Below are 22,729 nucleotides of genomic sequence, written 5' to 3'. Positions count from 1 at the left end.
ACAGAGAGCTGTATTAGTCTTTAATAAAACACACTTTATGGCTCAACGGGGATAAGGGTTCCATTTCATAAATAGCTAAGTTAAGTAATAAACGGGATTGAAATCAGAACTACAAAGTTCTCATATGAAAGAATGTGAAGTTTTCAATAACACAAAAATGGTATTTTGTTTCTGACACATACTGTACTAGCTAAAAAGCTTCACTGCACTTAATCAATGTAATCTCTGTAATATATTCCAGTTTAATGAAGATATTCAGTATTATTGGTGGTCCAAAATTAAGTTAAATGAAGTGCAAATATGTAAAAAAAAAAAAAGGGGGGGGGGGGAATAACCACAGGAAATTCAATGGGAGGAAAAAAGTACCATAAGCGTAAAAATATAGCAAAATATAATTTATATTATTAAATGTTTATTATATTTAGAGACTGCTCAAAAGAAAAAAACCATTCATTTGCTATTCTGGAAAAAAAATCCTAATCTGTGCATGAGATGCAATAACTTTAATTAGTTTATAACCTAGTTTATCACCTTCAGTTCTTTCACTTTTCATCATTTTAAGAGTCCTTTATACTACTTCACAGGTCCACCAAATCTATTTAATTCTAGCCCAATCTTTTGCATTTTTTGCCAACATTTTACCTGGAGTTATAACAGCCATTCAGTTAATAATGATAATTTTCTCATATTAAGCTTCCATTTTTACTTGGAATCTTAGGTATTTGTAAATATATACTTTGAAAAAATATAAATGGTTTACATGAACAAAAATCAACTCTAATGATATCTTCACTTCCTTTCTTCTCATTCTCTCCTTAACTCTGTACTGTCAGACTTCTAAGCTCATCATTCAAGAGAAATTTCTCCAAAGTTACCAATGATCGTTTAATTGCCAAATCTAAGAGCCTTTACTCAAACTTCACTCTTCTTGTCTCACCCTCTTCTCCTCAAACTCTCTTCTCTCCAGGTTTTTAAAACACTATTTTCTCCTGGTTCTCCTCCTACCGAAATGACTACTCCATCTCAGTCTCATTTACTAGATTTTCATTCAGCTCACATCTGTTAACCGTAGCCAGTTCCTCATGGTTCTACCCAGGGCCCTCTTCTCTTCTCCCTCTACATATGATTCACTTGGTTATGTCATCAGCTCTCATGTATTCAATTATCAATCTCTATGCTGATGACTCTCAAATCTACCTATCCACCTCTAACCTCTCTCCTGACCACCAGTCTCACACCTGTAACTGCGAACTGAACATCTCAAACTGGATGTTCCATAAACATCTTAAACTCAGTTATCTTCCCCTACACACAAATCCTTCCTTCTTCTTAACTTCCATTTATCTCCTGAGAGTATTCATCATCCTCGCCTTCACTCAGGTTCACAACCTAGGTTATCATCCTCAACTTCACATCCAATCTGTTGTCAATTTTACCTTGCATATGCCCCCTTTCTCTCCTCTGACACTGCCACCAACTTAGTGTAGGCCTCCATTACCTCATGCCTGGAATACTAAAAAAAGCCTGCCAGTTGGTCTACCTGCCACAAGTCCCAAATCAGTACATCCTCAACTCGACCGACCAAGTAATCTTCCTGAAGTGCAGATGTAACCAAGTCACACACACCCCCCCACACACACATATAAAAACATTCAATAAATTCCAGTGGCTCCCTATTCTCCAAGATCAAATATAAAATCTTTTGTTTGGCATTCAAAGCCCTTCATAACTTTCCAGTCTTCTGTGTTAGCAAGCACCCTAGCACACCCAGGATGGCCTGCTAGCACAAGTTCTTGATCTGCTTTTATAAAGGAAAGACAACTTCAAAGGGGTTAAGAATCCTACTTTAATTAAACCATGTAGACTTACTCTGTCTAACCTTCTCACAAGGGTTGCTGAGCACCAACTCCTACAGCCTTCCCTAATTACTATTCTCACAGGGGCCAGTGAAAAGGGTGGGGCAACTCCCCCTATGTCTTGATGGGGCCAATTGAGACAGGCACAACTTGTGCATTCCCCTAAATCCCCTCAAGCCTCAATGGGGACCAGTTGAAGCAAACACAGATTCCTCCCATGCCCTGATGGGGGCCAGTGAAGGCACACACAGCATCCTAGCTTGTACATTTCAACCCTAAAGGTTCTCCACTCACTCACCAATGCCCACTTGCTTTATACTTACACTCCACCCCTCAGGATCCTGACCTTTACAATCTAAATGGGTGACACCTGACCCCTACAATCTACACAGGTCATGGTAGAGATGTTTTGAGCCACAGAACTCACCCAAGACCTGCGAACAAGAGATCGTTATGACCATGGATCCTGGAAAACCAAACTCCTTACATCTTTTTATTCCTTACATCTTACTTACATCTTATACCTTACAGCTTACATCCTCTCATACCTTAACTTCATGTGCTCTGTTATCCTGAGACATTGGTCTTGCCATTCCTGAAACAAGACACTCCATTCTCTGAGCTCCCAGCATTTTTGGTCTCCCATGCCTGGAACGCTCCCCCTCCTCATCTCTGCTGCCTGTTATTGTCACTGAGTCATTTCAATTGTACCAACTCTCCATAACATCATTAGGGATTTTCCTGGCAAAAATACTGGAGCAGTTTGCCATTTCCTTCTCCAGCTCATTTTACAGATGAAGAATGAGGCAAATAGGGGTAAGTGACATGACAGTCACACAGTAAGTGTCTGAAACCAAATTTGAACTCAAGTCCTCCTGACGTGGCGAGCTCTCTACTGCACAGAGCATGTCACCTTTCAAATCTCAGCTAATACCCCACTTTCTACAAGAAGCCTTTTATGATCCCCCTAAACACAACTGCCTTCACTCTTATTATCTTCAATTACATCTTGTTTCTATGTACTTGTTTGCATGTTGTCCCCATCAGAATATAAATACCTTGCAACTGGGGCCAGTTTTTTGCCTTCATTTCCCCAGTGTTTAGCTCAAGGCATGGCACATACTAAATGCTTATGGACTGATTAACACATAGCAAAGAAAATTGCAAATGTTAAGATTTCTCACTTAATTCTTACACCATTTGGAGTTAGTATATCCAATTTTAGTTTTAGTTTATTCAGAATTCAGAACTATCCAGAACTAGAACTTAAGATTCAAATTTATAAATCAATGAAAATTTAAGAAAGGTCTAATGCTTGAGTCCACTAGCTCTCCAAGTGCTTAATGATTTTTTCATTTATTCTAACTTTAAAAGCTACTAAATGGGAACAGCTAGGTGGCACATTGAGTAGAGCACTGGCCCTGGAGTCAGGACGACCTGAGATCAAATTCGGCCTCAGACACTTGACACACTTACTAGTCACTTAACCCCAATTGCCCTGCCTTCCCCGCTGCAAAAATAAATGAATGAATGAATGAAAGTTACTAATTATTGTTATAACTGTTATGCTGCAGCCAAATATATATTTACCACAAGGCAGAAACCGTGGAAGTAAAAACCTAGGTTTTTATCTTTATGCTCAAGCACAAAGTCAGGACTCAGAGAAACCTTGAACATTCATGAAGATTCTAACAAGGTTTCTTACATAGTGCAATCCTGTACATTCCTCTTAGGCCATAAAAGCTAAAGAGAAGATAGATACATAATTCCATACTTCCCTCAATTTTATAAAAGTTGAACTAAGTCATAATTTCATGCATCCCCTAAGGAAACAAACTTTGTCAAAGAAGCTCTATAGGTAAACTAAGTTAGGCTACAGATTTAACTACATTTACAGGATTCACAATTAGGCTGATCAAGGAAGATTTACATATTGACAAGGATTCATAATTGAAATTCTTCCTCTGGCTTCTAATCTAAGGTATGTTTAAGGTTCTAAGTAAACTTTTATACCCCATGTGCCAACTTTTGTTCAGGTGAGGTTAATACTGAAACAAGACTAAAAAATTAAAACACTACTAAAACTAAAACCGCAGGAGGAGTGGTCCTGACTCCCAAATAAGATAGGAAAATCTAAAATTCCCATAATGAAACTAAAAAACCCAGATACCACAAGATTCTAACAATATCATTTAGACCAGTATAACAACGATGCTGCTTGAAGCTACTGTGGCTGTGTAAGGTCAATAACACCAGCACACATGGGCTGCTAGCACAGGTTCTTTGATCTGCTTTTCTAAGGAAAGCAACTTTAAGGGGTTAACAATCTTACTTTAATTAAACATACATATATCATTCACTTAGTTCAGGGGGAAAAGCCAGCACCCTAAACTTCAGAGAAAATACAAACATAAATTATAAGCAGAAATTAAATTAACAGAGTAGTAACACAAATCAACAGACAGGCTTCTAGCTGTCTGACCAAGCCAATACACACATAGTTACCAGAGAGACAGAGAGAAGCACCAACATATATCTGGGTTGATTTTTCTTTTTGGAGGGGGGGGGGGCACAGCTCCTTAAAGGCTATCCAGAGTCTTGTCTGGCCAAGTCATAGGAACACTCTTCCAATGAGTGAGCTCCCAAGCAAAATGCTAACCTCGGAGTATGCATAAACACTTCTTGATGCAATCAAAGACTCTTGACTGAAACAAAGGCAAGACTCAAAGGCATTTGATTGCCTTAGTGCTGAGAAGTACTCTAAAAGAAAAAAACAGCAAAAAGTCCCACCCTGCTTGCCATTACAGCCATTTAAACCTCTTCCCATATTTTACTATCGTTTGTACCTTTGTAATTTGTAATAGTTCATGTCATTCTGGAGTCCTTAAGGCTCTGTTAACAGACTCTAACAGCATAAATCAATCTTTGAACTCTTTTCCCTTTTATAAACACTGTTCTTGATTTGTAATTTTAACACAGGTAATTTCCAGAATTTTTTAGAAATGCTCCCACAAGATTATTTAAGCCATAGATTTTTCTGTTGATAGAACTCTCTGGATCAGGCAACAGTCTTCCAAGTTTCTTAACATAACTAATATAGACAGATATACATATATACCTATATACCTATAGTAGCTAGCTAGCTATTTCTAACTGATTTGATCATTAACCACAATGCTGAGTGACAGTTTATTTGCTTCAACAGTTAAGAATGACTTCAAGTGATTGAATACAACTTTTAGCTACGGTATACCTCATTTCTGCACTGTAACAGCATGTAGTACAATATCTGGTCTAAAACAGATACAGAAAATTTGAAGGTTTTCTGTGAAAGTTACAAAAGTAACTTGCCTCATTGCATTTATTTTCTTGACTCAGATCTGCCTAAATTGCAATTTATCTCTACTTTTCTTACTTGCACAGATTACTGCTGATCTTGAATTCTTGCGAACTGCAATATTAAAAGAATTTTTTGTGCTAAGAAAATTTAGGCAGATTTCTTTCCAAAAGGTAATATTTAAAAAGATCCTTAAATCAACCTTCCAGACAACTGAAAAATTATCTTATACACCCACAATATTTTAAAGCTACCAGTAAAAATTTTACTGGTCCAAATAATTCTATTATTGCTTCCTAGTTACTCCTATTTCTTCACTTCATCTGCTAATTCTTTTGGTCACTGGAAAAGGAAATCAAGCAAAAACACGCCAGAAAATGAACCAAAACAAGTTTCCCACCAGGTACTGTAAAAAGTACCATCATTTTTCCAGTCTAGAAGTCATCTATGCCTCTTCAAGTCAATTCCAAACATTTTTTTTCTAGTTTACATAGAAGACACTTGCCTTTTACTTTAATCCTCATTTATAATCTTAAGCAGCATGGTGTAGGTACAGTAGAAAGAATGAAATGGAATCAGAAGAGATCTGGGTTCCAATTCCCACTCTGGCAACTACTAACTATGTGGTAATGGGCAAGTCACTCAGAATTCTTATTTCTCATCCAGGGATGACACCTGTAGTACCAATTTCACAAGGATGTCTTGGGGCTCACAAGAATTAATCAACATAAAGCATTTTACAAAAACAAATTATTAAATAAGAGTTTGCTGTCATCATCAAAACTTGTCTTTCCTCGCTTCAAAACAAAATTTCTCTATGTTCCTTGTTTGCTGTAGTGCCACTATTCAAATTCCAGAGTAACTCACATCAAAGCTACTACAAAAGTCCCCTACCTCACCTTCTTCACTCCAGTCTCTCCCTAACTAATCTATTACACACAGTGATCTTGGATTACTCTTGCCCAAACACTTGTGCCACTCATCTAATCAAAAATCTTTCATGGCTTCCCATAAACTATATGATAAAAATCCCAACTGGCATACAAGGATTTACACATTAAGCTGATTGGTTGGTTGTTGTCCTTCATTCTCTAAGAGGACCAAAATGACATCACTAAGCTAGAGTCAAGTTTCAATTGATCAGAGCAATACGAGCTCAGAGAGGGTACTCTCGATTTGCACATACTGTGTTTCCTTTCTGTTTTGCTCATAGAGCACAGCACGTTCTCTGAGGTGGGCATGCCATGCTTAGCAGTCCTGTGCCAGTATCTCCTGTGTCACACAATCAATCCCAAAGTTCTTAAGAGAGACCTTGAAAGTGTCTTTGTATTGCTTCTTCTGACAACCATGTGAACACTTGCCCTGTGTGAGGTCTCCATAAAATAGTCCTTTTGGCAAGCATATGTTTTGCATTTAAACAATGTGGCCGGCACAGAGTTATACTCTATGAAGCAGTTTGAATACTTAGCAGTTTAGTTCGAGTTAAGGACCTCAGCGTCTGGTATCTTATCCTGCCAGGTAATCCTCAGAATCTTCCTAAGTCAATTCAAATGGAAACAATTCAGTTTCTCTGGCACGGCACTGGTATACTGTCCAGGTTTTTCAGGCATACAAGAATGAGGTCAGCGCAATGGCTCTGTAGACCTTCAGTTTGGTAGTCTAATACCTCTTCTCTCTCACACTTTCCTTCGGAGCCTCCCAAACACTGAGCTACTTCTGGCAATGTGTGTATCACCCTCATTATCAATGTGTACATCCCTGAAAAGTACACTACCAAGGCAAGTGAACTTATCCACAGCATTCAAAACTTCTCCATTTGCTGTAACCACGGGTTCCACATATGGGTGGTGTGGTGGTGGCTGATGGAGCACCTGTGTTTTCTTGGTGTTAATTGTTAGGCCAAAATTAGCACAAGCAGCAGAGAATTGATCCATACTTTGTTGCATCTCAGCTTCAGAGGCTGCAGTGAGTGTACAATCATCCGCAAACAGAAAATCATGCACCAATACTCCCTCCACTTTGGTCTTGGATTGTAGGCTTTTCAAGTTGAAGAATTTACCATCAGTGCAGTAGCTGTTAAAGGAAAAATGAGAACTCACAGGGTTTACCAGCAGGATAGTTCAACCATCTCTAAGAAAGCAGTATTCAATTCCATCAAAAGTATAAGCAAAGTCTAGAGAGATGCAGGATTCTTGGCTCAGTAAGAAGGCAGATGAAATTCAGTTTTATGCTGATAGGAACAATTCAAAGCACTTTTATGATGCCCTGAAGACTATTTATGGGCCAAAGACCTATGGTGCATCTCAACTACTCAGTGCTGATGAAGCCACATTGATTAGTGATAAGGATATGATCCTGAACAGATGGGCTGAACACTTCCATAGTGTTCTCAACAGACCATCATCAATCAATGCTGAGGCCACTGACTGTTTACCTCAGATTGAAGTCAGTTCCTCCCTGGCTGAAGTTCCAACTGAAGGAGAGGTTTTGAATGCCATTAGGCTCCTTTTTGTGTGGCAAAGCACCTGGTGCTGATTCTATTCCAGCTCAGATTTACAAGGCAGAGGGTCCACTGCTTATGACTGAAATTCTCCAGGTTATATGGCAAGAGGAAGTTATCCTCCAGGAGTTCAAGGATGCCTCCATTGTCCATCTCTATAAAGGTAAAGGAAATAAGATTGTCCTGTGATAATAGGCTTATCCTTCACCTGGAAGATGGGTATCTACCTGAAAGCCAGTGTGACTTCAGAAAGGGCCAAGGAACAGTCGATGTGGTGTTTCCTGCCCAACAACTCCAGGAGAAATGCCAGGAGCAGAACAGAGGTCTGTACATAACGTTTGTAGATCTGTCCAAACCTTTGATATAATTAGTTGTGAAGGCTTATGGAAAATTATGTCAAAATTCGGTTGCCCAGAGAAGTTCATCCACATCACACATCAATTTCATGGTGGCACGCTTGCCTGGGTGCTAGATAATGGACAATGCTCTCTCTCCAGTCACCAGTGGAGTGAAACGAGGCTGTGTGCTTCCTCCCATGCTTTTTTTTTAGCATGATGTTTTCAGCCATGTTGTCAAATACAAATTAAGCTAAATGTTTCCTGAATACATATCTGGTTTTCCTAATTGATTAAACTGTAACTCCTTGAGGGCAGAAAACATCAAAGCTACTTTTTAGTTTTTTCTTAAATTAACAAAACTTACTTTCTTTCCTTCCCACCTCCCACTCCCAACAAATGAGTAGCCAAACAAAATAAATTCAAATAATTTTGAAGCACCTAACAACACAGTATACATACAAGTCCTCAATAAATACTCACTAATTTAATTTTAATTTATTCACACAAATTAATGTGAATAATTTTAAAACATCAGAAAACATAAATTTTTTCAGCCCTACAGCTTCTTTTGGTATCTGAGCAAATGCTAATTTTCATGGCTGCTGATATAAAAAAAAACCTAGTTTGGGGAGTGGTAGGAGATTTTTGCCCCTCCTGGATCACTACCTTGTGAGAAAAATGATTTTCTCTTATATTAATAACCAATTATTAAATTAAGATTAAGGTTTTTCCTTCCTGTTTCCTCATTCAAAAACCAACCACTAGCTTATTCAGCCAGCCTCTGAAGGACATTGCTCTTGGGTGGGATTATAGAACTTACAAACAGAATCCAGTCTAGGTGAGATCTTACCCTTAGGAAATAAGACCCTGACCTTGGAACCTTCCATTAGAACTTAGGGTGATCTAGCTTATGAGGTGATGAAAGTGAAAACAAGTCAGAGCAGCCTGGATAGATGGATTCTTTTGTCCAGATTGGTGGCAGTGGCTGAGTCTCAAGTTTCTCAGCAGGAGGAGCTGAAGTCTTTTGACCACCTCCTCATTAATATGCGCCACCCATCATGATTGTTAACCAATCAGAACTGATTTCTACCCTCAGGTACCCTCCCTTTTTTAAAAAAAAAAATTTATTTATTTAATATATTTAGTTTTCAGCATTGATTTTCACAAGAGTTTGAATTACAAATTTTCTCCCCATTTCTACTGAGTACCAGCTGAACTGTTTAAAATACTAAAAGATGATGCACTGAATATGCCATGAAATTTGGAAAACTCAACAATGGCTACTGGACTGGAAAAGATCAGTTTATATGCCAATGTTTATAAGGGCAATGCCTATGGCAGCAAGGTTATGCTTAAAATTCTGGCAAGCTAGGCTTCAACAATATGAGAACCAAGAATTACCAGAAGTGCAGGTTGGTTTTCAAAGAGGCAGAGGAACTAGAGATCATATTGCCAACATCCACTGGATTACGGAAAAAGCAAGGAGTTCCAAAAAACATTTACTTTTGCTTCACTGACTACACTAAGGCTTGTGACTGTGAAGATCACAACAAACTGTGGCAAGTCCTCAAAGAAATGGGAGTATCAGATCCCCTTGTTTCCTAAAGAACCTGTATGTGGGTCAAGAAGCAACAGTTAGAATCAAACTCAGGACAATGACTGGTTCAAGATTGGGAAAGAAGTACAAGACTGAATGCTGTCACCTTATTTAACTTACATGCAGAGTACTTATCATGCAAAATGCCAGATAGGACAAATTTATAACCCAAATTAAGACTGCAGGGAGAAATATCAACCATCTCAGATACGCAAATGATACCACTCAGATGGCAGAAAGTGAAGAGGAATTAACAAGCCTTTTGATGAGAGTAAAAGAAGACAGTGCAAAAGCTGGCTTGAAGCTTAGTATTAAAAAAAAAAAAACTAAGATCATGACATCTAGTCCCATAGTTTTTGGCAAACAGAGGGAGGAAAAGTGGAAGCAGCGTCAGATCTTATATTCTTGAGCTCAAAGAACACTGCAGATGGCAACTATGACCATGAAATTAAAAGACACTTGCTCCTTGGAAGGAAAGCTATGACAAATCTGGACAGTAAAAAGCAGATGTTTCACCTTGCCAACAAAGATCCATAAAGTCAAAGCTATGATTTTTCCAGTAATGATGTATGGCTGTGAGAACTGGACTATAAGGAAAGCTGAGAGCCACAGAACTGATGCCTTCGAATTATGGCGCTGGAGAAGACTTTTGAGAGTCCCTTGGACAGCAATGAAATCAAATTAGTCAATACTTAAATTAATTCAGGTTATTCAATGGAAGGTCAAATACTGAAGTTTAAATACTTTGGCCACATAATGAGAAGACAGGACTCATTGGAAAAGACTCTGAAGCTAGAAAAGATTGCGAGCAAAAGGAGAAGGTGACAGCAGAAAATAAAGACAGAGGGAGTCCTGGAAGCAACAAACATGAGTTTGGACAGACTTCAGGAAATAGTGGAGGACATTGGGACCTAGCATACTATTAATGGTCCATGGGGGTCACAGAGTTGGACACAACTGAATGAGTGAAAAACAACAAGGAAATTGTTGGCACAGAGGTATACAGAAGAAATTTCATTTAACTGCAAGATACTATGATGTCTTAAAAGGACAGTGACTTGACTATTCAAAGACTAGTTTACATACTAACTTAAGAAAATGAAAATCTACTTTGCTTCAAAATACAGCTATTATTCAGGCTTAGGAATTTATATTTCTATAAAGATGTTCTTAAATTAACATTGCCACTCATCCAAAATTTATTCTGACTTTGGCTTTGACATCCACAACTGAAGAATTAAAGAATACTATTACAATTTAAACACTTCCAACTACTATTTTCATTTTAGTCTGTTCAGCTTCAATGAAATATGTGTAGTTTGCTACCAAACAAATATTGTCATGGGGCTGTCCCAAAAGTCTTAGTGCAGTTGCAAGGTATTATAGCTTATTATGGTACTTACCTTGTATCCTATAGTGGGAATCAGATCCATTCTCTATGCCTAGACCATTCTCTCATTTCAGCCTTCCTGGCTTCAGCTTCCCTAGAATCTTTCAAATCTCAGCTAAAGTCCTTCTGCAAGAAGTCTTCACAGCCCTTAATCTTAATGCCTTCCCTCTGAGATTACACCCAGTTTAACCTATCTATATGTCTGTACATAGTTTTGGGAGTCTGTCTCCTCTCCCTTTCTCCCTCCCCTCCCCCCCACCCTTTAGGTTGTGAGCTTCTTAGAGGCAGGAACTGTTTTTCACCTTTGCATCCTCAGTGTTTAGCACAGTGCCTGGCGCACAGTAAGCACTTAATAAATGCTAGTTGACTGAGATAATCGATATCTTAATGATTTCCACAGGTGGAAACTCACATAAAAAAATGAGCTGCCTTCTTTTTTCAGGACATTTCCTAGAACCACCATTTTGTGACAATAAAATCACAGGCTGTTATATAGGTAGCTGACAAAAGCTGTGAAGTAAGACATGGTGGGCAGTCAAAGAAAACAGACAGTAAGAGATTAGAGCCAGAAGTACACTTAAGTAAAAGGAAATGACTTGTCCAATTGTTAAATTTTCAGTGTGAGCATTTATATGCCAGAAATCAGCAAACACTACAAATCAGGGCTTGATTGTTTTGTTGATTGTCTAGATTTCAGAAGGTGATGGAGAAAATTCAAATCAAATTTTAAATTGCATCAGAGAGGCAGCTGTTAAACATTTACCAGTATACCCCTGCCCTACCTAACTAAGCTATCCAGGTCCTTCTACCAAAAAAACCAAAAACTAGCCAGACAGATAAGGCAAAATAAGGCAACTGCCTGTGAAGGTAAAGCTTCCAAGTTGTAGCTCTTAAGAGAACATTAGAAGTCACAATTTCTCTAGGCCTCAGTTACCTCATCAAACCATGATGTTGTGTCTTTTACAGCGCAGGTCAAATTCTGCCTTTATGATAATTACTTGTGCTTATCTCTATAGGATGGCATATTTAAAGCTAGAAGGGATCTTAAAGGTCATCTAATCCAAACCCCTCATTTTGCAGATGAGGAAACTGAAGCCCAAAGATTTGCAATCTCTTTTAAAATCACTCTGAGGGCAGGAAATATGTCTTGATCATCTTAACTAAAGAACTTTAAATATTAAATGAACCTTAAAGGTCATCTGGTCCAACCTCTTCAGGAACACATGAAATCCCACAACAATACCAACATCAGGCCATTTTCTGACAGCTGTTAGAAGTTTTCTTTTTACTCACTGAAATGTGCCTTCTTCTATTTTCAATCTAGCTACTTCTAATCCCTTTACCCAATGACAAACACTAAAAAAATTAGATAGCAATTGCATCCTTCTCTTCCCTCCTCCTTTTCTCCTCCAGGCTAAAAATCACTCTTCCTTCAATCAAACCTCCTATGACATGATTCTCTGAGTCTCCTTAAGTCCCTGGTGACCCTCCTCCATTACGTACTTCTTTGGATGCAATTTGATAATGTTCCTCTTAAAATGTGTCCCTCAGAACTGAACACAAAACAAGATGCTGTAAGACTTACTACCTCCTTTATTCTGAACACAGTAGTTTTGTTAATGCAAACTAAGATCCTATCAACTTTTTGGGCAGTCAAAGCAAAATGCTGTGCTATATCTAGATATATTTCTCCAACCTGTAATTGTAATTTTTTTAAATATTCATTCCTATTATTTTTTCTCTTATTGGATTCACTCCATCAGGATCTTTTTGGATCCTAATTCTTTTATCAACTATATTAACCATCCCTCTCTCAAGTTTAGGTGATTCATAGAGTTGGTAGGCAAGACTTCAATATTTAGCAAACACTGAAATGCTAGGCACTGGGTTAAATACTGAGATAAAACTGTACAAAGATAAAACTGTAGCTTACCTTCAACTGAGGGAGTAAATATACACATAGAAAACTACATAGAAAATAAGCATATACAAAATGAATTCAAGGTAATTTGGAAGAAGGTATTATCAACTGGAAGGAAGAAGACCATCCACAGAAGGTGGTGTTTAAGCAGAGCTCTGAAAGCAACTAAAGATTTTAAGGGTCAGCTGGGTAACAAAGTTTACTGAGTCCCAGGCCTAGAGTTATTTCCTGAATTCAAATGCTGCCTCAGACACACTTAGTAACTGTGTGACCCTGGGCAAGTCACTTAACTGTTTGCCTCAGTTTCCTCATCTGTAAAATGAGCTGAAGAAGGAAATGGCAAACCATTTCAATATCTTTGCCAAGAAAATCCCAAATAGAGTCACAAAGTATCAAACATGTCAATGGATTCTAAGACCCAGACATGAAGAAGGAAGGCATTCCAGGCAGAGCGGATATCCAGGAATTTGATAAGGGCTTAGGAGCAAAACTTAAGAAAAAGCCTTTAGATGGATATTAAACAATCCACAAAATTCTGATACATACTACTGTTTTCAAATGTTTGGCATTAATTAATGCCAAATGTACACGTAAGTAAAGTACCGTTGCTGAACTAGTTCTAAATCCCCCTAAGTGTACTACCATTCCAGCCAATGTTGCTCTATTTCACTCACAACATCCCAAGACTCTGTCAAATGCCTCACTGAAACGCTGTACGTGTAAACCGTTCCCCTGATGAAAGTCTTTGGTAACCCTGTCAGTCTTGGATTTATTAGGGCCTAAGAAATTATCTAATTTCAAATTGTCTAACATGATACATAATTTCAGAGCTCTGACCCATGTTAGCTCTCTATAAAATGTTTGTAGAATTGAACTCAGTAAAACATTCCTAATAAAATATTTTGCTGTTTAACATTGTTACAAAAAATAAAGACAAAAATACCAAATATACAGGGTGTCCCTAAAGTCTGGACACATAAGAAAACTGATGGCAACGTGGAGTTACTGCATTGAGTTCACGTGAATCTTGCAAAATGCATCAACTCTCTGCATCACAAATGATGGAAATCATATTGAAGATGTTATTTGTTAATATTCCAATTAAGTAAAATGTGGTTGAAAATTTCAATCATTACATTTCTTGAAAATACACATTTTTGCCTATGTGTCCAGACTTTAGGAACACCCTGTAGTACAGAATAAAAAATACAACCCTCAAGAAATACTACCAAGTTATAACACTTGGGGTTCCAAATTAGAAACTCAATTCACATAAGGACCATAACAAATGAATACCTACCACACATTATATTTTACACCATTGCCCTGATCTGTGTCTTGTCTTCTTTTTTCTATCATAATTTAATTTCCTAAAATAAAGGACAATAACCTGTTTTTCCCAATAATCTTCCACTTGCTAAGTACAACTGGCATAGGTATACCATGAGGGACATGCTTTCTATTCCATTTCATTTTTTAAAAGATTTCTATTTTTTTTAAAAATTTTGCAACTTGCCTGCTTGTTTTGAGAAACTCCCCCCATAACTAGCCTGGAGCTAGGATACAACACTAAAGATGTCATATAGATGAAAGAAACTAAGAGACAACGGATATTAGATGGTTATTATAATGGTAATAACAATTACTACTACTCAAACTTAAGAGTTTTAAAGTGTACAAAGCCCTTTCCTCACAACCCTGTTATGGGTGTAGTGCCAATATTACTTTTCCCATTATACAGATGAGGAAACTGAGGCTATTGAGAGAATAAAGTGATCTGTCCATACTAGTACCAAAAGCAGGATTCTAACAAAGATAACCTGACTTGAGTTCCAAACCCAATCTCTCTGCTAACCTCCAAACTTGAATCTCCAAATGCCTTCATAAGACATCTTGGAAGTGGATGTCTAGTAGACATTTTAAATTCAATATATCCAAAACAGAACATATTGCCTTTTCCCCTAAACTCTTCCCCCCCTCCCACCTCCCCTTTTACTATAGATGGCAACACCATTCTCCCAGTCTCTAAGAGTCATCCCGGATTCTTTATTATCTCTCACCCTCCATAGCCAATCTGTTGCCAAGTCCTATCTGATTTCACCTTTGCAACATTTCTTGAATATGTCCCCTTCTGTCTTCTGACACTATCCACTTTATGATTCAGGCTCTCAGTACCTCAAGCCTGGATTATTGCAACAGCCTGCTGATGAGTCTGCCAGCCTCAAGAGTCTCTCCCCACATTAATCCACACTCTTTTCAGCCAGTGAAGTCATTTTTGTAAAACACAGGCCCGACTACAGCATGGCCATAACTCAATAACCTCTAGCGGCTTCCCATTGCCACCAGGAACAAAAACAAAATACTCTTATTTGGCCATTCAAAGCCCTTCATAACCTATCTTTCCAATCTTATCACATCTTACTCCCTAAAACGTACTCTTCAATCTAGTGACACTGATCTCCTGGCTGTTCTACGAACAAGAAGACCCTCTATCTGTCAGCTCCAGGCAGGGTATTTTCTCTGGCTTGTCTCCCATGCCAGGAAAGCTCTTCCCCCTCTGCTCCTACTGCAGTCCCCCCTGGCTTCCTTTTAAGTCCCAACTAAAATACCATGCTCCACAAGAAGCCTTCCTTAACTTCTTAATTCCAATGTCTTCCCTTTTTAAATTATGTCCCATTTAGCATGCTTTGTATATATTTGTTTGCATATTTTCTCCCCCATTGGACTGTAAGCTCCTTGAGGGCAGTGATCTTTTTGTATCTAATAAATATTTAATAAACGTTTATTGATTGACTGATTCAATGTTATCCTGCTTCTCAGTAACAAGGGTAGTAATAATAACAAATTCATATTCATAGAACATTTACAAATCATTCTTACAATTACAAAGCACTTTTGCAAAGTATTTTATTCATAACTAAATTATAAGTACGATAGTAAACTAGTAAATTCTGTATTTTGCTAGTATTTCAAAGAATTTCTTAGTTGAAAGGGCCATCTAATCCAATCCAATTCCCTCTTCAACATGCCCAACAGTCATCCAATCATTGCCTGAAGCCCTCCAAAGAATATACAGGCTTAGTCCCAGACCACTATCACAATAAAGTGAGTCACACAAATTTTTTGATTTTCCAGTGCATATAAATGTTATGTTTATACTACACGATATTCTATTAAGTGTGCAATAGTATTATGTCTAAAAGTAAAAAAAATCTTAATTTAAAAATACTTTATTGCTAAAAAAAAAAATGCTAACCATCACCAGTAATATGTAATCTTTTTGTTGGTGGAGGGTCTCACCTAGAGACATTAATGGCTGTGGACTGATCAGGACGGTGGTTGCTGGAGATTGGAGTGGCTATGGCAATTTCTTAAAACAAGAAAACAATGAAGTTTGCCCTCATAGATTGACTCTTCCTTTCACTTGAACACTTAGAGGCCATTGTGTGCTTATTAACTGACCCTAATTTCAACAAAGTTGCTATCAGGCCCAAAGAGAGGGAGAGAGACTAGGGAACTGCTGGATCAGTGGAGCATTGATTAAGTTTGCCTGTCTTACATGGGCTCGCAGTTCGTGGGACCCCAAAACAATTACATGTAACACTGAACTTCCTTCTGAACTTTTTTTGTGTATAATTTAAACTTTTTTATTCTGAATTTAACGAACAATGAAAAAGGACACATCCACTTACAAAGTAGAAAACAGAAAAGAAACCATGAATTTCTACTAAATACATCTTTGAATACATAATGTATTCAACATGTCTCTTTCAATACTTTCAAAGCTAATCCACTTCTGTTTGACTCTGAACTTTCACACAAAAACAAACAAAAATTCCAGAGCCAACCATTTGCCAAGTCCAAAAAATGTTAAACTGCAAACTGCAAATCGCATCCATCACCCTTCCATTAGGATGTTGGGAATATATGATTCATCATGTCAGTCTTCCTATGATGACTACTCTGGAATTCTGTCTGATAATTGTACTGATCAGAATTTTTAAGTTTTTCAAAGTTATATTCCTTACAATACGTTCTTACTATATAAACTGTTCTGCTCATTTCACTCTGCATGAACGTGTACAAGTCTTCCCAGATTCTCTGAAGTCATCCCTTTCATTATCTCTTATAGCATAATACTATTCAATTATATCCATAAATTTATTCCTCAGTTTTTTTCCAAGCTTTTTCTACAACAAAAAGATGTCACAAATACTTGTAAAATGACATGAGTCTTCTTCTTTGGAGTATGGGTCTAGTAGTGGTAAAGCTGAGTCAAAGGATTATGTACAATTTGGGGCATAGTTTCAAATTGTTTTCCAATAAGGTTGGGCCAAAATTCACAACTCCAACTGTGCATCAGTGTGCCTGTCTTCCTCCAGTCCCTCTCACAACTGTTATTTTCCATTTCTGTTATATCTGCCAACCTGATAGTCAATAAGCATTTAGTAAGTACCTACAACATGCCAGGAACTGTGCTAAAGGCTGGGGATACAAAGAAAGGCAGATACCCTCAAGCAGTTCACAATCTTATACAGAAAACAAAAGGGGAAAAAAAAAAAGAAAACCAAACAACTATATGCGAACAAGCTATATAGCCAAGTCTTACACCTATAAGCATAATCCACTTTGGTTTGACTGAACTTATAGACAGTCTTATGCTTATTAAGAGTCTACTATGTGGAAAGCACTGTGCTGAACACTGGGAACATAAAGGCTCAAACAGACCCACAGTCTAATGGGGAAACAACTACCCAAAAACAAGCCATATACAGGATAAATTGGAGATAATCAACACAGTAAAAGCTGTAACATTAAGGGGGACAGGAAAAGGCTTCTTCTTGTAGAAGGTAGGATTTAAGCTGAAGAAGAAGCCAGGAGGTGGAGATGAGAAAGTTAGTGAAAATGCCCAGAGCTGAGAATGTCCTGTTTGAGAAATGGCAAGGTGGCCAATATCACAGCATCTCAGAGTATATAGGGGTAAGTGAGGTGTGAGAAGATTTAAGAGGATGCCAGGCTAATGAAGGGATTTGAATGCCAAACAAAGGATTTTATATTTGATCCTAAAAGTCAAGGGAGTCACTAGAGTTTATTGATTTGGATGAGGAAGGGGAAGAGAGAAGGGAATGATGAGTTCCTTTTTGGAAATGCGGAGGATTCAGTTTTAGTTTTCTAATAGGCAGTTAGAGATATGACATTAAATGTAAGACTTGGCAATAAAAAGTCAGCAGAGAAGTTAAGGCTGGATAAGTAGATTTAAGAATCAGCAGTATTGAGATAACGGAATGCTATGGGAGCTGAGGATTACCAAGTAAAGAAACATAAAAAAAAGGGAAGATGGCTCAGGACTGAGCCCTTTGGGAAACCCAAGGTTAGTGGGTGTGATCTGGATGAAAATCAAGCAAAGACTGAAAAAGAACAGTCAGACTGGAGAAGAACCAGGAGACAGTAGTGTCCAGTAAACCTAGAGACAAGAGAGTACCAAAGAGAAGGGTTATTTATTGTGTCAAAGGCTACAAAGAGTTCAAGAAGTATGAGGATTGAGAGAAAGCCACTGGATTTGGCAATGAAGAGATAATTGGTAACTTTGTAGAAAACAGTTTTACTTGAATTAAATCCAAATCCAGATTGTAGAAAACTAAGAAAAGAGTAAGAAGAAAGGAAACAGAGGCATTCGTTGCAGACAGCCCTCTGGAAGGTGACTATCCCCATTTTACAGAAGAGGAAACTGAGGCTGAGAGATAAGTTGACTTGCCCACTCTGAGCTTATTTAAATTTTAAATGTTATTTTAATGGTTTAAAAATTATCTTTAATATAATCTGAGATTCCCAAGCTCTGTGTATCCTAAAGTAAATACGTAGCATCAATACAGAACTTTAAGATTTATAGAGCACTTTTCACTGATTATCTCACTGTAACCCTATAAACAGGTGTTTGAGGAAACTTTCACAGGATCACAGATGTGGCCCTGAAAGAGACCTCAAAAACCATCACCATCTAGTATAACCCCTCATTTTACAAATGAGCAAACTGAGGCCAAGAGAGGATTAAGTGATTTTCCCATATGGTAATTAATGTCAAAGAGGTTAAATGATTTGCCAATTAGTGTCAAAGGCTAGTTTCAAAGCCATGTATCATAAATCCAAGCCCAGTGTCTTTCCACTAAATCACACACAACTCACATTATGCAAAACAGAAACCTGAAAAATCACTCTGAGTTTATTTCAGTTCATTTATTTCAATGATTCATTATTGATACTGGACTGAAATTTATTGATAGCAATACATGCAATGAATTTGAATTTAAATCCGAGCTCTGCTATTTACTACCTGTATAACCCTGGTCCCAGCTAAAATCCCACCTTCTACAGCCTGATTCCTCCTTAGTTCTAATGGTTCTCTCAGTTGATGATTTCCAATTTACCCTGTATATAGTTTGTTTCTACATTATTATTTGCATATTGTCTCCCTTTTTAGATTGTCAGCTCTCTAACAGCAGAGTCTCTTTTCACCTTTCCTTCTATCTCAGCAACTAGCAGAGTTCCTGGCACATAGTAAACATTTGATAAATGCTTATAGACTGACCTTCAGCAAGTTTCATCCTTTCTCAAGGCACCAATTACATCTTTTGTAAAGGTATGGAGTTATATACTAGATGACTTCTAAGACACCTTCTAGCTAACTCTATGAACCTAAGAATGTTAAGGAACAGTGAAAATACCTGCTGATGAGAAAACCTGGCTTCTAGACCTAGATCTATTACTTGTTAGTTCTGTGACATCCAGCAAATCACCTTTTTGAATGTTAATCTATTCACTGTAAGATGGGGGGAGCACCACCTAAACCTTTAATTCAAAGGATAGTTAAATACTGCAAATAAGATTGTATCTGTCACTATTCTAAAAATATTACAATGCTATACAAATATAAACTATTTTAATTCTGAATTGAACCAAAACAAAAAAAAATCCAAGAAAACAGAGGAATATCTCTACAATTAGAACCTTGTTAAGAGTTTGTCGAATCTAATTGTTCCTTCTCTTCTCCATCTGGTTTGGTGCACTGTAGATAATTATTCAGAATTCCTGACTTTACCTTACCCTTAGCAACTAAACAGATTTAAGGTTATTTGTCATCACCAATAAACACCTATTAAATGCCTAATATGTGTAAGGAATCTTGCAAGTGAAATCTATAAATGAATTACATGAATTTTTTAAAAGGAATCAAAAGTATCCTTTATTGAAAGAAAAAAACAGAATTGAGGATACTCAATTTTAATTTTCACAAGGCATTTTTCCCCTCAACGTGGATCTTCTGACTGATGTTTGGAAAGATTTAGGTGAACTAATGCAAAAAATAAGCAGAATGAAAAAGAAACAGTGGAAGTAATGACTATAAAAATGTGAATGTAAAGAATCACCACGATAAAACACTCTAAAGTTAATATGGCAAAATTAAAACAAGCTGCTCCCTAAAGATGAAAAGATCCCTCCCTCCAACCTTTCGTAAAAATGGGGGCGGGGGGAGTCGGAAGAGGTAGGGGTCCCTGTGAGTGAAAATAATGGAGTATTTTGTTAGGTTTTTTGGATGTGTTGGCTTATATTTTTCCTCCTTAAAAAAAAATTTATTACTTGGAATGACTCTGGGAAAGAAAAGGGAAAATATACAGGAGAAATATAAGCGATATAAAAGCGAAGGTATCGCCAAAGGTTAGTTTTTAAAATGCCAAGTGCCAACGTTGGCCATTTCTCTGCCTACCAAGCTCTTCTTCAGCCACACTCCAACTCTCTAGCTCTTCCTCAAAAGACGTCAGAGACACGCAGTCTAGACGCGCACCCAGAGAAATGGAGGAAGAGGGAGAGGAACCAGACCGCCCTCGCCTCCCTCACGGAGCCCCGGGAAGCCAGGGCCTGACAAGGATCCGGGCCAAATGTAGGCTTAGGGGCTGGGCGTGGGAAGTGCTCGGAAACGCGTCCGTCCACGTGGGTCCGGAGCGCTCCTCACTCACCAGTCCGTCGATCTGCACTTGCTTCACGGCCGAATCTCCCGAGCCACCTTTGCCTTTTCCTTTGCCAGAGGCCGCGCCGGTTGCAGAAGTCGAACTGGTGGAGCCAGAGCCGGTACCTTCTTTACGGGACGCCATCTTAGTGCAAGGACCGGAGGAAAGAGAAACGTGAGAGACCGGAACCGGATGTGACCCTTCGGCGCGACGTAAAACTACGAGGTCGCGAAAGAAGGTGTGGGCGCTGGAAGGCGTAGGAGGACGGACTGGGCGGGGGAAGGGCGTTTGCGCCTGCGCATCACCCTGGCTCGGTTGAAGGCGAGGCGGGGCGGGGGTGGAGAATGACTTGGGGGGCGGAGACTGGGTGGGGAAGGCTTCCTGGATGTCTGCTCGTCCCGCTTTTTACCTTTGCGTGTCCGGTAGAGCTGTCCACTTTGTGATCTCTTTGGGACCCTCCCAGTCTGTCATGAGGCAGGGTCAGCTAGTCCAGCTCCGTCCTCAACAGGAATGTCCTCTACGGTATACTCAACCAGAAGTCTCCTTCGGAGAAACACTTACCAGCAATGACGGCCGACAGGCACGTAGAGCTCTGGTTTACGAAGCACTTTTTACGTAACGTCTCATTTATTTGGTCCTCACCAGAGTGTGTGAGTTATTACAGTATCATACGCATTTTGTAGATGGAGAAAATAACGAGATTCAGATAGATTAAAGAGACTCGCCAGTGATCCCAGAGCAAATCCGTATCAGAGATGAGATTTGAACCCAGATCTAACTCCCACCTCAACTCTTTGTCCCCTACACTATATTACCCTGTTTCGAGTGGGGTAGGACGACAGATTCCGTCAGTAACTAAAAATTTGCGAAGAGGAACCTGTTCATTTGCAAAGGATCTCTTTAATAATTTAGTATGTTGGCATATCATTACCCTAACAGCTGAATTTTAGGTTTTAAGTGATCTGTAAGTGCCTGTCAACTTAATTCAACAATCACTTATTAATCATCCGCTGTGCGCCAGGTACTGTGCTACTAAATGATGTAAAGGACAGTCAGGTTTCAATTATCTGTGTATCTAAAACATTGGGATTTGGAATCCATTCTTTTCAACATCACCTTAATTAGAGAACTTGTCGGTTTTTTCTGTAGACAGTTGTGAACTCCATGAGCTCCTCCCAGCCCCAGCATTAGTGTTTACTTTCACACAAAAAGATACAAAGAAAAAAAGAAATAAATATCCTAAAACGGTCCCTGCCCTCAAGGAACTCATATTCTAATGGAATGTAGTTCGTAAAAAAGTGTTCCTTGTCTGGAGCTTTTCTTCTCTTGAATCTCTCTTGACCTAAGATCATGGAGAATTTGAGTTCGGAAGGTATCTTACCTGTCCAAATCCTTCGTTTATCAGATTTAGAACTAAGGTGGATACTGCTTAGACGATTTGCTTGGTGAGATCTTTTCCGTCATCCAGTGTTTTAACTATGGCTCCCTGTTCCATGTGATCTGTAAATTTGGTAAGCATGCTATCTATGCCTTATCCGTATCATTAATAAAAACGTTAAACAGCTTAGGACCTTGGACAGATCCCTGAAGCATTTCCCTAGAACAGCAGTTCTCAAAGGGTGTACAGAAAGAGAGGTCCTGAGACTCTTTTAGGGAGCCCGTGAGGTGAAAACTTTTCGTAATAATACTACAATATTTAAACTCCTAATATGGCAAATATGAATAAACATAGCCTACAGAGGCAAAAGCTCTTCAAGGGGTCCTCAGTAACTAAAGAGTTAAATAGG

The 22,729-nt window shown here is 38.4% G+C and overlaps 1 protein-coding gene and 1 pseudogene across 1 annotated transcript in view; one reads left to right on the top strand and one right to left on the bottom strand.

Moving 5' to 3' along the window:
- EIF3H (eukaryotic translation initiation factor 3 subunit H) overlaps positions 1 to 21,110 on the bottom strand; it is a 107,598-nt gene extending 86,488 nt beyond the window's left edge. Inside the window, exon 1 of the mRNA XM_036742030.1 lies at positions 20,952 to 21,110. Within this exon, the coding sequence (XP_036597925.1) occupies positions 20,952 to 21,086 (135 nt within the window). The 5' untranslated portion in view covers positions 21,087 to 21,110. The remainder of the gene's footprint in view (positions 1 to 20,951) is intronic.
- Positions 21,111 to 21,327: 217 nt separating this feature from the next.
- The window catches only part of LOC118834479, a 9,878-nt pseudogene continuing 8,476 nt past the window's right edge, over positions 21,328 to 22,729 (top strand).

This window comes from Trichosurus vulpecula, chromosome 1 (genome assembly GCF_011100635.1).
Source record: "Trichosurus vulpecula isolate mTriVul1 chromosome 1, mTriVul1.pri, whole genome shotgun sequence".
Classification (NCBI taxonomy): Eukaryota; Metazoa; Chordata; class Mammalia; order Diprotodontia; family Phalangeridae; genus Trichosurus; species Trichosurus vulpecula.
The sequence above is the reverse complement of the archived record's forward strand: the minus strand, read 5'-3'. Positions and strand labels throughout refer to the sequence as shown.